General features: G+C 41.6%; 1 protein-coding gene and 1 long non-coding RNA gene across 13 annotated transcripts in view; one reads left to right on the plus strand and one right to left on the minus strand.

The window, feature by feature from the left end:
* The window catches only part of LOC127536855 (gastrula zinc finger protein XlCGF26.1-like), a 44,500-nt gene extending 28,425 nt beyond the window's left edge, over window positions 1-16,075 (plus strand). For 2 of the 8 annotated variants that reach the window (XM_051958213.1, XM_051958211.1), the window contains one exon: window positions 14,716-16,075. In XM_051958213.1, the coding sequence (XP_051814173.1) occupies window positions 14,716-15,924 (1,209 nt within the window). In that variant the 3' untranslated portion in view covers window positions 15,925-16,075. Of the gene's footprint in view, window positions 1-2,715; window positions 2,863-4,599; window positions 4,876-5,206; window positions 5,309-14,715 lie in introns of those variants that run through there. The other 6 variants (XM_051958214.1, XM_051958215.1, XM_051958216.1 and 3 more) reach the window with 6 other exon arrangements.
* Window positions 5,534-12,809, minus strand: LOC127536857 (uncharacterized). Of its 5 annotated transcripts, none has more exons than XR_007946065.1 (9): window positions 11,979-12,809; window positions 10,543-10,708; window positions 9,366-9,426; window positions 8,603-8,653; window positions 8,480-8,524; window positions 8,328-8,392; window positions 8,051-8,156; window positions 7,834-7,911; window positions 5,534-7,748 (listed from the first exon to the last, which is right to left on the minus strand). It is a non-coding gene; the product is annotated as an uncharacterized LOC127536857 (long non-coding RNA). The 5 variants fall into 5 exon arrangements; XR_007946063.1 differs by having other exon boundaries at window positions 11,196-12,809; XR_007946062.1 differs by having other exon boundaries at window positions 10,543-12,809.
* Window positions 16,076-16,094: the final 19 nt, after the last annotated feature.

The raw sequence follows: 16,094 nt of genomic DNA on the forward strand, positions 1-16,094 counted from the left end.
TGAAAGTCTGTTAGCAGTTTGGAGATTCACTGCTTCCTCTCTCATTTCACACTTTGTGCAGCTCAAATGCTTTTAGTTCAAGTGAGTGTCAGAGGAACACAGCACACTTCTCCTCCATTCCTCGGGCATCTTCTCACTATCTAAGATCCTGTTGAACAACCCAGTCACAAACTCTACTGCTCCCTCTCTGAGACACTTCCATACCTCCACAGGTATATCATCAGGACCAAGTGCCTTTCCACTCTTCATCCTTAGCACACCAGCTCACCTACGACCGCTCAAACACTGCGTTATGATTTCCATATCCTTCTGTACACTACCGTTCAAAAGTTTGGGGTCATCCAGACAATTCCATGTTCTCCATGAAAGCTCCCACTTTCATTCATGTGCTAACATAACTGCACAAGGGTTTTCTAATCATCAATGAGCCTTTCAACACCATTAGCTAACACAATGTAGCATTAGAACACAGGAGTGATGGTTGCTGGAAATGTTCCTCTGTACCCTGTCAAGTGGGGCCTAGTTATTTGAGATCCCAGGAGCAACCACCACCTAAATAAAAGCTTTAAGCAAACCAATGAAAAGTTAAAATGAGAAACTATATAAGTTAACCACATGATTATGCTTATGCTTGATGCAAGAATGATTTTAATAGGCTGATATATATTCTGAAAATGATGATTGCTATAGAAGAGAATGATTTAAAATAAGTTATTTGATCATGCTAAGAAAAATGATTTAAAGAAGTGTGTGTAACAAGTGGATGTGTTAACAGAAAAGATGGAAAGAATGATGTATGCGTGATAGGAAGAAGGTTGTGTCTTAAACCTATGAATTAATTACCTGGGCGTACCTATTAGTTAGAATTGTGTGTGAAAATGTGTATGTGCTAAGCTGAAGTCGAGCTACGGTATAAAACCCAGAGACACAGACACTGAATTCGGAGTTCTCCCCCGGAGGGGAGAGATGCTGCTCGCCGGAGCTGCCGGAGAGCATCGCCAAAGTTCTGAAGAGTCGACACCGGACCCTTTTGCCCAAGAGACGTGAAGACAACGCAGGACTTAGGCTCCAGAGTTCGCTGAGAACATCGTTGGAGGCAAAGTCTTTTTCTGACTTTGTTCAACAAGCGAAGACCACACTCTGCCAGACGGAGAGTCCTGAGAGGTCTGCAGTTATCCAAAGAGATGAAGAGAGGCAAGCACCCACGGCATCCAGAGAGGCACAGGAGGCAGCAGCAGAGGGCTGCTCCACTCCAGGGGCTGGAGGACCCAGTGACCCACCACAGCCTGATGAGACGGGGGCTTTCCACCACCACCATCCGACTGAGAAGACAGATGAGACGCCCGCACTTGTGTTCCAGCTGCTACTAAAGATAACTGCCAGACCAACGATTGGCTATCGGGACCTCTCCACTCCCCCTGCCTATGAAGAACACCCTCTGCCCACAAAGAAGACTTCGTACCGAGTCTGCTGGTCCACGGAGGAGTTCAACTAGATGCAGGTCAAGACCGGGCGTGGCAGCTAAGGCCTGGCTGTCCGCTCTCTCTCCTAAATTTACTAATTAGAGAAGATTCTCAGGTACGCTCAGCTTAGTTTAGTTTAGTTTGAAATAATCAGAAATAATTAAATTGTTTAATCATGAATTAATGCTGTGCCCCTGCTAATAATTGCTTAATAAAACGCTATATTGCATTTAAAGAGAAGTCTAATGAAATGATTATGATTCACTTATTCTGCATAGTGGTAAAAAGTTAAGTTGATTGTGTGCATTAAATCTAATGGTTCTTAAAGGTTACTTTAATCCAACTAGTTATTTAAACATTACCCCTGAGGTTAGTTTTCCAAACCTCTAAAACGAACCTAGGAATATCAACAAGTGCCACAGTTTTAAGAGGAAAGCTGTCGTTAACAAACGTGTTCAATAAATCAATTCTACTACTTAGGTGGGCTGCTTAGTAAGAGAGTATTTATTGGAGTAAGAGGGGTAAGACGTTTGGAAGAAGACAGTTAGGACCTAGGCGAGTATTCCTCGACACCAGCTTAATTATTCTGCTGAAACCTGTTAGGTGGAATACTAATAGGCAGATAGAATCTAACCCTTTAAACGGAGAGCTGGTCCTGATTTAACCTGAGGCAAGGGTTAAAGAAGGCTATACTGAACGACAACCCCTATGGAGATATTACATTAAAAATCATCCGTTTCCAGCTAAAATAGTCATTTACCACATTAACAAGGTCTAGACTGGATTTATCATTTATTTAATGCTATCTTCATTGAAAAAAAAACTGATTTCAAGAAAAAGGACATTTCTAAGTGACCTCAAACTTTTGAACAGTAGTGCATATTTATATAATGTCATATTTTTTTTAAATTAGACAAGTAAGATGAAATAATATTGATGATAGCTCGTGTCCTTGTTTCTCTTTTAGCACACATCACACAGTATTACAATGAATAAGAACATTCAATCATCAAATACAATCATTTTCATAACAAGCTGCTGTGGAGGCAAAACCTTTTTGTTCTTTGCAATAAATCTTTTGTTCTTTTATTCAGAGTTCTGAAGGTACAGGTGACACAGAGTGCAAAGCAGTCTATGTGTCAAGTCAAACTGGAAGGAGCTGAAAACTCAAAGGAGAAGCATTTACGCACAGGTCCTACACTCAGCTGGGGCGGAAACAATCTGCGGCTGCAGGTTTGCCACCGGCGGCATCACAGGGGACACACACAGCACTGAGGAGGAACTGAGAATGAATGGCCGAGTTCAAACAAAGTGGCCGTGAGTTTCTGTTGGGAAAGCATCAAGATCTGCGGCAAACTGTGCAGGATTGCCTTCATCTCCAAAATCCGGGTTGCAGCCGGTAAGAGCAGAATTGTGGAGACTCTAAAAGACTGTTTAAGCTGCCGATGTGTGCCACTGCAGTATGTGTTAGCATTAGCATTAGCCACGGAGATCAGCCACGAGCGGTTTGCTGTAAACTTTGTCTGTTTACCAATAATTTCCGTGTGTTTTGTAATTATTCAGTTGAAAATAAGATTGCAGGGTAATTGGTGCTAATTAGAGGGTTCCAGCTAAGACCAGTGAATTCATCCTGTTTGTAATGGTGGGTTTTTACGATGCCCTTTATTTATTTATTGGATCTGGAAAGGATTGCACTTTAAAAGCACTTTATGCACTTTAAATAATTTTAAAACCATGAAGTAAAAAGTATAAAATGTTTAAAAAAATGATATAAATGCTAAGAGTAATTTGTTAAACTGTGATTCAAAATCGACTCTTTAAAATGCAGATAAATTCATGTGTGGTATAGTATTGGGTTGAATATTGCTCATGCCATGATTTGTCGCTTCAGTTTATGTGGTGTTGAGGTTGACAAACTTAAGTTGAGTGGAGTAGCATTTGCCAATGTGGTGAAAATGTCCATGAGGAATGGTTGTTACTATTTGCTGAATGCAGTAATGGGTCATTCCAGGTGAAATGACCAGATATTCCTTGGGGGTGCTGATGCACCATTTTGAAATTAGTCTTAAATTTACATGCCATTAGATAGTCACAAAAGTACTTTCTATGCAAAATTGTAGGCCTGTAGCTGAAATATTTTCTGAGTTGTAGGGGTCTGAAATTTTCAGAATTTGGGCTATAAATAGCTGAAAAAAAAAGCCTCGCCAGGGTTTTTTTTTGTGCATCTATAAGTGGTTATTTCTCAGCCTGAAGACATACCAGAGAGCTGTGAGTTGGTAAACAAGGCCTCTGCATGTAGATAGTGCCCCACAAACATCCCCAGGTGTTTCCCTACACTCTGCAGGCCATGGGGGCTTGCTAAAAATGCTAAAAATTAAGAAAAACTTACTCGCAAGTGGGGTTTGGGACCTTAAAAGTACTAGAAATACTGCACAGAAGTGTTCTAACACCCCTGGGTTCCATTCTACAGAAACTTCTGTGATAACTTAGCAAACTGGAGCTTTCTAGGTACCTCAGTTTGGAAAATATGAGCTCCCAAAGTTGGACAAGATTTCTAATTTTCTATTTTTGGTGGCAAAAATCTCAGTGTGGGACAGGTACCAGAGACCCCAAATTTTTCTACAAGACAGTTCCATCTGTCTTCTATCACTGTACAAAAAAGTAACAGGGTTATATTTGTAGTTACTGAGATATTCTTACTCAAAATGGTATGGGTAATGTCAAAATCGTTTTTTGCTTTTCAGTACTTTAAATTGGGATACAAGTATTAGTAGTCATTCCAATGGTAGTATTATGTATGTTTTGTTCTTTTTGAAATGTTAGTTGTTAAAGGTGTCTACCTTCAAAAAGTTTAATGCCCTTTTTGTGTCACAAGGTCTAGTTTAGAGCCATACCTGTAGATATCATGACATGTTGACACCCATTTGCAATGCATACATGTAATTATAACATGCACATACAAATTACATGTACTAACTTGAATTCAGGGCGCTCTGTAGTAGTTTATGGTTGATTAATTTGAAAATAACAACAACAATGTTGAATTTTACAGCATCAGTAAAAACCAACCACCATCTGGTGAAACCACATGGAATGACCCTAATGTGAACATTGTCCTTTTGTGTTCTGTTTAAAGGTTTTTCACCTTAATCTATCAACTAAACGTATGGACTTATGGAAGTTGCCACCTCTGTATCTCATGAATTTGTGACCACTGCAAAATAAAAGAGGGAAAAGAAAGAAAGCAACTGTCTGATTGATGAGTGGAGTCCTGCTCAAACCCTGGGTAGATGAAACATCCTTTTTCAAGTGGGGAAACTGCAGAAACTGTGAGAAAAATCATCAATGAGAATCACCTGTCATTGAAAGTGGGAGGACACTTGACACTATGGGAGAGTGCAAAGAACAGAGAGTGAGAGCTGCCTTTAAACAGAACACTGAGCAGTAAAATACATTCACTAACTTACAGCATGAACAGTTTTCTACCAGCAGTCCTGTCTTGAATCACCTGCAGTAGCATCTTTATGTTCTCTTTATTCTCTTTTTCCATGTCTGTTTTCTTTCTATGTTCCTTATTTTTAACACTTTAAGTTCATTTGTATCAGTTTTAGGTGAAACTGAAAAGAGCTAAAAGTGAACTATTGAGTTGAAATGTGTCCTCTGTGTTGGCTGATGAACATATGGGACACTCTGACACTTGTGTATAGAGTGGTATCCTAATGAAGATGTGTTTGATGTGACAGGTGATTGGCAGGAGGAGGAGAGTCTGACGGAGGAGCAGAGGAATGTTGGCAGCCATTTAGTCTGAACTCAACAACGGAGGAAACATGGATTCTTCACAAAAAGTGAGAAACGTACCACTGTAACATTATTATCATGAATTTGTTCTTTAAAATGTCTAAAGTTGCTCCAGTTGGTTAGATGGGCCGACCAAAGCCAGGTGACGTTGGCTGGAGAGATGTAGCTCTGCAGAAGCAGCTGTACTGAGGATATAATGGTGGACTGCTAGGAAGCTGCTTGTTCTTTGTTTGAGGCTGAACTAGCTGCTGATCATACTTTCTGAAAATGTCTTACATGGTGATGAAGATAAGTAACGGAAGAAAAGTCTTGTTTTTCAAGCAAGTTGTTCAGGAAGGTAAAGAGCAGCATTTTCTTTGGTAGAGAATAATACTTTTGAGCATTGTGAGTTTACCAGCCTTTTCCTTCTCAAGAAATTCAGACAGTTGAACCCAGAAGTTTACTTACACTGTATGAATGACACATAACCCTTTTTTTAATTTACACGATCTGACATTAAATCTGGCAATGCTTCTCCTGTTTTATGTCAGTTAAGATGACCAAAATTATCTTTAAATGCCAGAATAAGGAAAGAGATTTTTTTAATAGAATTTTTATTACTTTCTTCACAATCTTGGACTTGACTATGGACTTTAGCCATACTATGTTCCAAGGGTCACATCATAACAATACTTGTATACATTCCACCCAAGGTAACTGACTTGGTTCCATGTGATGCTTTTCGTGATACTGTTGCTAGGATACAGACTCAACATCCTGAGGCACTTGTAATAATATCAGGAGATTTCAATCATATCAGCCTCTCATCTCATCTGACTGGATTTACACAGTTTAACTGCCCTACCAGAGAGAATAAAACCCTAGACCTGCTGTATGCCAATGTCAAAGAAGCTTACAGAGCTACTGCCTTACCACCACTGGGCAGGTCAGATCATAACCTGGTTCATCTGCAGACCTGTTACAAACCTTGTGTGCTGAGACAGTCTGCAACTAAAGTCCAAATCAGAGGACAGACTCCTCAAGCTAGTGAAGCTCTAAGGGACTGCTTTGAATCAACAGACTGGAATGTGCTTCTGGAAACAGACGAGGACAGTATGAACACTGACAGACAGGTTAATTGTTTTAGTGAATACATCAGCTTCTGTAGAGACACAGTCCTACCTGCAAAGGCTGCCTGCTCTATGAATAACATCCTGTATTGTACCGGTACCAAAAATCAAATGTCCGGCTGAACTAAATGACTACAGACCTATTGCTCTGACCTCACACATCATAAAAACTCTGGCGCAGCTGGTTTTACCTCTACTGAGGCTTGAGGTCAAAGACAAACTCGGTTCCTTGCAGTTTGCTTACAAAGAACACATTGGAGTGGATGATGCCATCCTCTTCATGCTTCACCGTGCCCTGTCTCATCTGGAGGAACCTGAAGTTTATGTGAGAATCAAGTTATTTGATTTTTCTAATGCATTCAACTCCATCCAACCCACCATCCTCAAAGACAAGCTCACAGAGATGGGAGTGGATCCTTTCTGTGTTTCATGGATCACAGATTACCTGACAGGAAGGCTGCAGTTTGTCAGGCTGGGGAACTGTGTTTCTGAGACATTAATGAGTAGTACTGGGGCTCCACAAGGAACAGTTCTGGCTCCATTCCTGTTCACTCTGTATACATCTGACTTCAAATACAGCACTGAGTCCTGCCACATTCAGAAATACTCTGATGACACTGCTATCGTGGCATGTATCAGAAATGGACATGAAGCTGAATACAGAGATCTGATAAGTGCCTTCAGTGACTGGAGTCTCAAAAACTGCCTGCTTCTCAACGCCTCAAAGACAAAGGAAATGATCATAGATTTCCGCAGATTCAAAACCCCTCTTCATCCAGTGAACACTTGTGGTGTTGACATGGAGGTGGTGACATCATATAAATATTTAGGTGTCCACCTTGACAATGAATTAGACTGGTCTAAAAATGCAGATTTGATCTACAAAAAGGGCCAGAGCCGACTTTTTTTCCTCAGAAGACTTCGATCAATAGACATCTGCCAGTAAGATGCTGCAGATGTTTTATCAGTCTGTGGTAGCAGGTGTCCTGTTTTATGCTGAAGTCTGCTGGGGAGGCAGTATAAAGAACAAGGATGCACAAGACAGTCTGGCTGCAGACCTCCACTTTTAGGACCCTTCCTTGCAAACCTGCAACCTGTTGCGTCGGTTATCCATAACCTCTTCACAGAAGACAAACATATCCTCAATGTTGCAAAATAAAAACTTGAAGGGCTCCAGAATGAATTCTTTCTCATCATCATCAATGTCCTGGGTGGCATCAAACAAGTTTGCCAGTTGCTGTTGAGCCTCCTCAATAGATCTGCTGTCCATGTTTCAAATTTCTGGCATCTCCACCCTGGCTGTAAACAGTTGTGGGTTCCCCTGCACCCATTCCGCTGCTTGTTTGCAGTGGGCCACAACTTGGCCCACCATACTGGTCTAAAGAAAAAAAAGTGTCAGCTTTTTGTCAAGCCATGAAAGATCATCTCACAAAATTTAACAACATGGAACTGGAGAGGCCTACCTCTTCTTCAGTTGTCTCCACCTGGTGAGCTGGTTCCGTTGTCTCTACCTGGTGGCACATTTTCTTCCTCTCCTCAGCCTAAAAAGTATTATTTTGCATTAAATACAAGCAAAGGTCACAAAGTCAGTTTAGAAACCATGTCCTGGGATGGGAAACTTGACATAAGATTGACTGAAAACAACTAATAAAGACTGAGAAAAAAGGACTGCAAACTGACCTCAGTCATGTCATCCAGTTTTTGCTTCAGTCTAAAAACTGGTGGCACCTCACCTGCCAGAAGGGCTTTTGACATGTGTGTCCAATGGGCAAACATTTTACCATGGCTATAATAATTGGTAAAAAGGGTAAAACAATTAAATTTACAGGTGCTGCCCAGCAACGGTCTGGGCCAGGCAATTTTAGGCAATTCTGGCAACAAGCACGAGAATGGGAAGACAACAAGACAGATGACATTACAATGTGCATATCAATTAGTCAATCAAATTATGTCCTACCTTCCAAGATCAAAGTTTTCAATGAGCATGACACACCACCATTTTCACAGGGTTGGCATGTCAGCCTACAAAAACATACAGATATACTGATTTCATAAAAGATCAAACATAATAAATTTACAATCTTTTTTTGAATGAGCAGGTGAACTCACTATGGTGAAATCATATGGAGCGTCCAGAACTGTGTAAAGGGCATACTACACACAAAAGTGACTTAATTTTAATATACATTTAAAGGACATAATGAAATAGATCTGACCAATTATTTTATTTACCATCAGCATGAAGATGCCACAGTCCTGCCCATAGGGCTGTCGTGGAAATCCCTAACAAGTCAAACAGAAGAGAGTTGATAGTTGATGACTGTCATCACTATCATTATCATCAGGGTTCTTGCCAGCACATTTCAGCGTAACGGCCCGTTACACTGTCTAACGGGCCGTTACGCTCAGATTAAAAGATTACGCTGTGATTAGGGCCGCTACGCCAGCACATTTCAAAGATTACGCTGTTGTTATGAGAGTGAGTGGGAGAGAGAGCAGTGTGTGTGTGTGGGAGAGAGGGAGGGGGAGAGCGAGTGAGAGAGACGGGCAGTCGGAGGAGGAGAGAAGGTGTGTAGTTGCTGGTAGTTGTTGGCGGTACTGTGCGGTTCAGCCACTGTTTATAGACAATAAAGGCTGCAGTGTTCTTCGATACGGCTGGGCTCCTGTGTCTTTGCCTCTACGGCTGCTGAGGAAGTGAAGGGGGTTAACCCCGGGCTTCCTGACCACGGTCGGGGGCTGAACAGGAAGGGTAAACACTGTGATTAGGGCCGCTGCGCTGTTATTTTGACAGATAACGCCATGTGCGTTTGTTTTTATCAACTGGGTGCCTATCTAGGTTAATTTATGTCTCCCCACCTCAGCCGTACTTTCCTGTCGATTGACCCGTTCCCGTCTATTGCGCATGCACGTTCTCGCACGCAGGAGGTCCTGCCATTACGCTGAAAAAAAATCCTGGCAAGAACCCTGATCATTATCGTCATCATCATACATTTACCTGTATGTCTAAGCCAGTCTTCTCATTCCACACTCCGGGATTAATTGACTGGCAAAGGTTTCTAAAATTGAAAAACAGCTGCATTATGACCTAACTGTCTATGCTGAAAAACATCGTCATCTTCCATGCACACCACAGCACACACATAATCACAGCAGTCTGGAATCTTCATGCAATCACACACTCTATTTTAGCAGCCTTTTATGGTGCCACAGTGCAAACTCTGTTCCAAAAAGTTTTAATTTTTGGTGATAAAATTCAACTTAACTGTTTCTTTTATGAAAATGACTCTCTATAACCGTTTAGGGTAGATCATTCCCCTTTTACCAGCCAAACCAAAACCTTCAGTAGCATTGTCTCATACTTAAAGGCATTAGAGGAGATTTAATTTCCTACGATTTTGAACGTAGCATGCGCATGCGCACATACCTCTCCCTCACCCCCCTCTAACCTCCCCCCTCTTAATCAATGACGTATATATATATAGCTATATATATATACGTCATTGCTCTTGACATTTACGAAGAAACGCCCCCCTCCAGAAACTTGCGTAGGACTCGTGAAGTTGCCTACAGCCGCAGTATAATACAATAATACATTTTACCTGTCCCGAAGTAATTTAGCAACCAAGGCATCTGTCTTTAGGTCCATTTGTTGCTTGAGCTGACGCCATCGCCCAAATGACTCGCCAATAATCACTTTCGTTTTTGCATTCTCGCGATCCAGTTGTCTTTTGTTTTCTCTGACCTCAAAAAAATGCCTTTCTTTTATAGCTGGGTCCCCCTGGATCTTTATCTGCCATTATGTAAAAAAAGATGAGCAAAACAAGTCGCCAGCTAACTACGAAGCTATACCAAAGCAACACATACACAAAACACGTAAGTCCAAGGCGTACGTAATCTACGTAACTAGGCCTGAGCCGGAAGATTTTTGATTGACAGGAAAAGGAGCAAAGCAAACGCCTCGGTCCGAGTGCGTTGATGGGCTGATGTTTTTCAGGTCCTGCCATGTCCACAGTTTTTTTTTTTTTGATTTTTTTATTCTTTTAGAAACCATACATACAAGTCCACTAAAGGCAGTATATTCATTTTATTGGAATCAGACAAATTAAACAACAAAAACATCCTCCATAATGCCTTTAAGAATACAAACACACAGACAAGTACATTATGCTTACCTTTAAATAAAATGCCACCTTTTTTGTGTGCCTCCAAGTGGCTCTGCAGCTTGGACAGTTTGGCAGGTTTAAACTTTAGGCACAGCGGACAGTGGAATTGTTTGCAGCATGTCTTGCAGCGTTCAATTTTGGGTGTGCTGCCAGCTGTTAGGACTGAAATATGCATCTGCAAGAGAAAAATTATGTCGTAATAAGTCAAACAAAATTATACAAAAATATGTATGGTGACTCAGTTGTTTTGGTCTTCTAGCAGGACAATGGCACATTTTAGTGAGCACTATCGCGGGCACAAGATGACTTCAACAAGTTATTATACAGTGGAAACCAGTTAACGTTGTAGTGATCATGGATAACGTTACTTATCAACCGCTTATATGGATCAAAATGCCCGGGACAAAATAATTTTTGTGCAAATGCTGTTTGCAAATGACAGTGAAAGCCTTCTAATGTCAAGCTAATCCCATATATGTCTAAATAGTACAGAGTGCCTTCAGAGGCTAATCAACCGAGTGAATCAACCTGGTTAGCGCTAGCTACCGTTAGCCTAACTACGATAACAACGCTACAAACTACCGTAAAGTCCAAAACTCGATTCTTTCAAATTAATATAACTTAACAGGGCGATGTATAGACCCCTTGCAGTGTTTACTAACACAAGGTATGCGCGCGCAGACCCGGTGCAGGAGCTCCTCCACATTCCACTTTAATTTAATGGGTGAGCCAGTGTCTGATGACTGGGGTGTCTCGGAGTTCCCTGAACAAGAACAGAAAGATAGCGTTTAGGAAATTGCACGTCTCGGCTTTGGCCGAATCAATGGGTTCGCTTTGAGAAGGCGGTGGCAGCTGTTGTTTGGGGCTGCCGCTGCTGACACCCGCCTCCTGCTGCCTGCTGGACACAGCCTCTTGCTGTTTGGATGCAGCAGATGATGTGCTGTCCTGTTGCTGCTGGCCTGGTTCGGCATGTTGGGTATTAAAGTAATCCTTCAATGCGTTATCAGGCACTACTTTGACATACTGCACTGTCCTGCTAATGGGCTCAGGGCATTTCCGGTATATCAGCAGGAACTGTAATATCAACGTAACGACTGCTCCGGAGAACGTGGAAATCAGTATTAAGTAAACCAAATGTTTAGCCGCGGTAACAAAGCAAGTTCCACCTGGTCGCTCTCACAGCTGCCATATCATCTGCTTTACTACGATTCTGACAGCCGACAGCACAACAAGAAGGCATATTTAGCGTAATATGTGCTTGCAATATCACGCCTTGGCCAGGTAAACAGGCTTTGTTTTGAACCGGGTCTGTGCGTGCAGCTGCCGAATTAAGTATGCATACGTCATGTGAAAGGGGTCTATAGTGTGCAACGTAATGTTGTAGTGAATAAAGGCTGTTTCTGTTTCTTCGTATAACAAAAAGTTGTCACTTGACTTTTACTCACTTTGTTGTCTCCGTACTTCACATGGGAAACACAAAATACGTGCTTCCGGCATGCTCGCTTTTATTTTGAAAGGCTTCGAATAAACTTCCGGTCCTGAGAGTGGAGGAGACTTTACAGTGCAGGTGTGCAAGGAAGAGTCCTGAGAGTGGAGGTCTGCAGCCAGACCCCTCTCAGGATGCAAGGCGTCTGAACAAACTTATTGGCTCTGTAGTTGGAATCGGATTGAACACACTGGAGGATGAGGTGGAGAGAGGGGGAACTGAACAAGATGGAGGCCATTCTGACAAACATGGATCATCCACTTCACATTTGGCTCAGCGAACAACAAAACATCGGTGGACGGCTCCTATCCCTGCTGCAGGACAGAAAGATTCAGGAAATCTTTCTTGCCATCAGCAATCGGACTGTTTAATTCAAAAGCAAAAAGATAAGACCAAACAATTGAATTTCCCTTCGGGGATCAATGAAGTAATTCTATTCTATTCTACAATCAGAAGTTTGCACACACTAAGATTGCTATGCCTTAAAGATAATGATGTCCTGACTTTGAAAGCTTTTGATAGATTAAGATGTATTTTCAGGCACACCTCAAACACACTGCTTCCTTGTGTGACGACATTAGAAAATCTAAAGAAATCAGCCAAGACATCAGGAAGACATTTGTGGGCCTCCACAGGTGTGGTTCATCCTTGGGTGCAGTTTCCAGATTGCTGTGGTTTGATGTTTATCTGTCCAAACAATTACATGCACAGATCAACACCATGGGAATGTCAAGCCATCCAACTGCTCAAGATGGAGATTGGTTAAGGTTAGGATTGTTTTGGAGGGAAATGTGCTCATCAAGCCCAGAACAAAAGCAAACGACCTTGTGAAGATGCTGGCTGAGGATGGCCTGAGTACACCATCCCAACTGTGAAGCATGGGGGTGGCAGCACCATGTTGTGGGAGTGTTTTTGTTGCAGGAGGGACTGGTGCACTTCACAAAATAAATGGCATCAAGAGGATAGAAGATTATGTGGAATTATTGAAGCAACATCAGCCAGCAAATGAAAGCTTGGGCTCAAGTGGGTCTTCCAAATGGACAAGGACAGCGCTGGTGCCAATCTGACCCTGTCCTGGAGAAACTCTGCACTACTGACTTAGAACTGCTTTCTGTTTCACTGTGCCCTCCATATCTGCCTCAGAAGTTTCGCTAGATATTTGTGAAACTTGTCTATATCCATCCAAAGGCCAGTGAAATAAATGCCTGTGGGCTTATCCATCAGGTCATCCAGAGACCACTGCACACTAAAACACACACTGAGAGACTTCCATCAGTACATCACATGTCCCGTTAGACGAGACAAAATCTTTGATCTGTTAGAACAATGTGAAAGGTGCTTCTCCTCTGGGTTCCTCTGACCACAACTGCATCCTCCTTATCCCTGTCTACCACTGTACTGAAGCAAGGCAAAGTGCAGAACATCAGAGTGAGAGTTTGTCACACTCTGCGGGGATGTCTGGAGGTTACTGACAGGGACGTGTTTAAGGAGTCCTCAGCTGATATTGATGAACCGACTGATGTTGTGAGCAGCTGGGTCACAGACTGTGAAACCAATGTTATTCCTGAAAAAAATGAAACTATATCCAAACACGAAGCCATGGTTTTCTAAGAAGCTTAAAGACCTACTGTACAGAAAGAAAACAGTCTTCAGAGAAGGAAATGAACTAAATCTGTAGAACCGACAGAAGGAAATAAAGTAGGAGATCAGGACCCACAAAAGACAATACAAAGACAAACTTGAGTCTCAGCTCAAAATGAACAACCTCAGTTCAGTCTGGGACGGCATGAATCTGATCACTGGGACGAAATGTGTCAATGGGAGAGTTCAGCTCAGTGGTTATAATTTTGATTTAGAGCTGGCTCCAAGTCTAAACAGTTTTTATGTCAGGTTTGACTCCCATGATTTTAGGGCTAAACATGCTGAGACTAAAAACTGTCTCATGTCAGCCTTTCCACAGAATCCCTTTCTTGATATCTTATGTTTTGTTTGATTTTTCTTTAAATGGCTTTTATTTTGCTTGTAATTGTTTTACTGTGTTTTTTACATTTGTAAAACATTTCCTTTAATCGTTTCTATTTCTTTAACTGTTTTACTGTTTTGTTGCTTTTGTTGTTTGATGGTGAACGCTTGTGTAACTGCTGCACAACAAATTGCCCGGGTCGTTCAGGTCAAATCCAGAATTCAGTGGCAGAATTACAGATCTTTCCTGGACTGGTATCAACATCTGATCCCCTAGGAGAAACTAGAAAGTGTTGGTGGTCTGAATTGACCCTGCTGCCATTAAGACCTAAATCTGGACATTGATGTTGTATGCTTTTCATATTGTACATTTCTCCAGTAATGTAACTTAACGGAAAGTCTGGGGATGAAGAGATCCTGGTGGTACAATCCCATCAGTCCCAGCTCTGCTTTGCTTTTCACGGTGATCGACAGATTTTACTACCCAATATTCTAAAACTACCGTGCAGAAAGCTGAAAACTATCGGCCTGTGAAAATAGTTTTGTTGACATTGTGAGTGTGCTGTTGACACATTTCTAGGTTTCTAATGACAAAGCTGCAAGCATGTCTGCAGATTCTTGATCTTGTTTCAGCCTCATGTCCAACTACATGGAATTGAGACTTTTAGGTTCAATATTTTTCATGACTGCTCTTCCATCACTGCCTCTGTTTTTATCTTTGTCTTTTGCTACAGAAATGTAAACACAGCAATGGAGTGAGATGTGGGACCTCTGAGGAGGATAAGGATGGTTCGGCAACAACAGCAAAAAGAGATGAATCACTGAGTTGTGAGCAATGTGGCAAGACTTTTATCACAGCAACAAAGCTAAGAATTCACAAATGTATTCACACTGTGGAGAAACCATTCAGCTGTGATCAGTGTGGAAAGGCTTTTACTAAAAAGAGTGACTTAAAAAGACATCAACTCATTCACAGTGGAGTTAAACCATTCAGCTGTGATCAGTGTGGAAAGGCTTTTACTCTCAAGAGTACGTTAAAAAGACATCAACTCATGCACAGTGGAGTTAAACCATTCAGCTGTGATCAGTGTGGAAAGACTTTTAATGACAAGGGTCACTTAAAAAGCCATCAACTCATTCACAGTGGAGTTAAACCATTCAGATGTGATCAGTGTGGAAAGACTTTTACTCACAAGAGTACTCTAGCAACACATCAACTCATTCACAGTGGAGTTAAACCATTCAGCTGTGATCAGTGTGGAAAGGCTTTTACTCAGAAGAGTATGTTAAAAAGACATCAACTCATGCACAGTGGCGTTAAACCATTTAAATGTGATCAGTGTGGAAAGGCTTTTACTCAGAAGCCTATGTTAAAAAGACATCAACTCATGCACAGTGGAGTTAAACCATTCAACTGCGATCAGTGTGTTAAAACCTTTACTCAGCATGAACAGTTGTTGATCCATCAATGCCCCCATTCTGGTAGAAAGCGGTACCACTGTGACTCCTGTGAAAAAACTTTCAACAACCAACAGAGATTAAAACGTCACCAACGCATCCACACTGGACATGATGTGTGGATATGTGATCACTGTGGTGAACCATTTGTACAGTACTCGCAGTTAAAAGCTCATGAAGTGACCCACACTGGGGTTAAACCATACATTTGTGACCAGTGTGGGAAACGCTACAGCTACATTGCAAACCTCAAAGTTCACCAACGTGTCCACACTGGGGAGAGATCGTACAGATGTGACGAGTGTAAGAAGACTTTTACAACTTTGGGTTCCCTGAAACGACACCAGCAGATCCACACCAGAAAGAAAGCATTCAATCAGTGTCACAGTGAGGTATGTAAAGACTGGTCTCAGTCACAGTGTACACACAATTATGTATTGGATCATTTTGGATATTGCTGCAAAATTGTTTCAAAACAGTTTTGAACGACTGTCGTCAGTTGAATTCTGGGGGGGGGGCACACTAGCGTCTAACCGACTAGTAAAATACTAAACGTTTCATAAATGAGTAGGCGGTTAAACGATTAAACGACTATCGCGCACATCCCTAATGTAAACCAAAAAAATGTACATTCAATCAGTGTACAAATTATTTG

Source organism: Acanthochromis polyacanthus, chromosome 13 (genome assembly GCF_021347895.1).
Source record: "Acanthochromis polyacanthus isolate Apoly-LR-REF ecotype Palm Island chromosome 13, KAUST_Apoly_ChrSc, whole genome shotgun sequence".
Taxonomy (NCBI): Eukaryota; Metazoa; Chordata; class Actinopteri; family Pomacentridae; genus Acanthochromis; species Acanthochromis polyacanthus.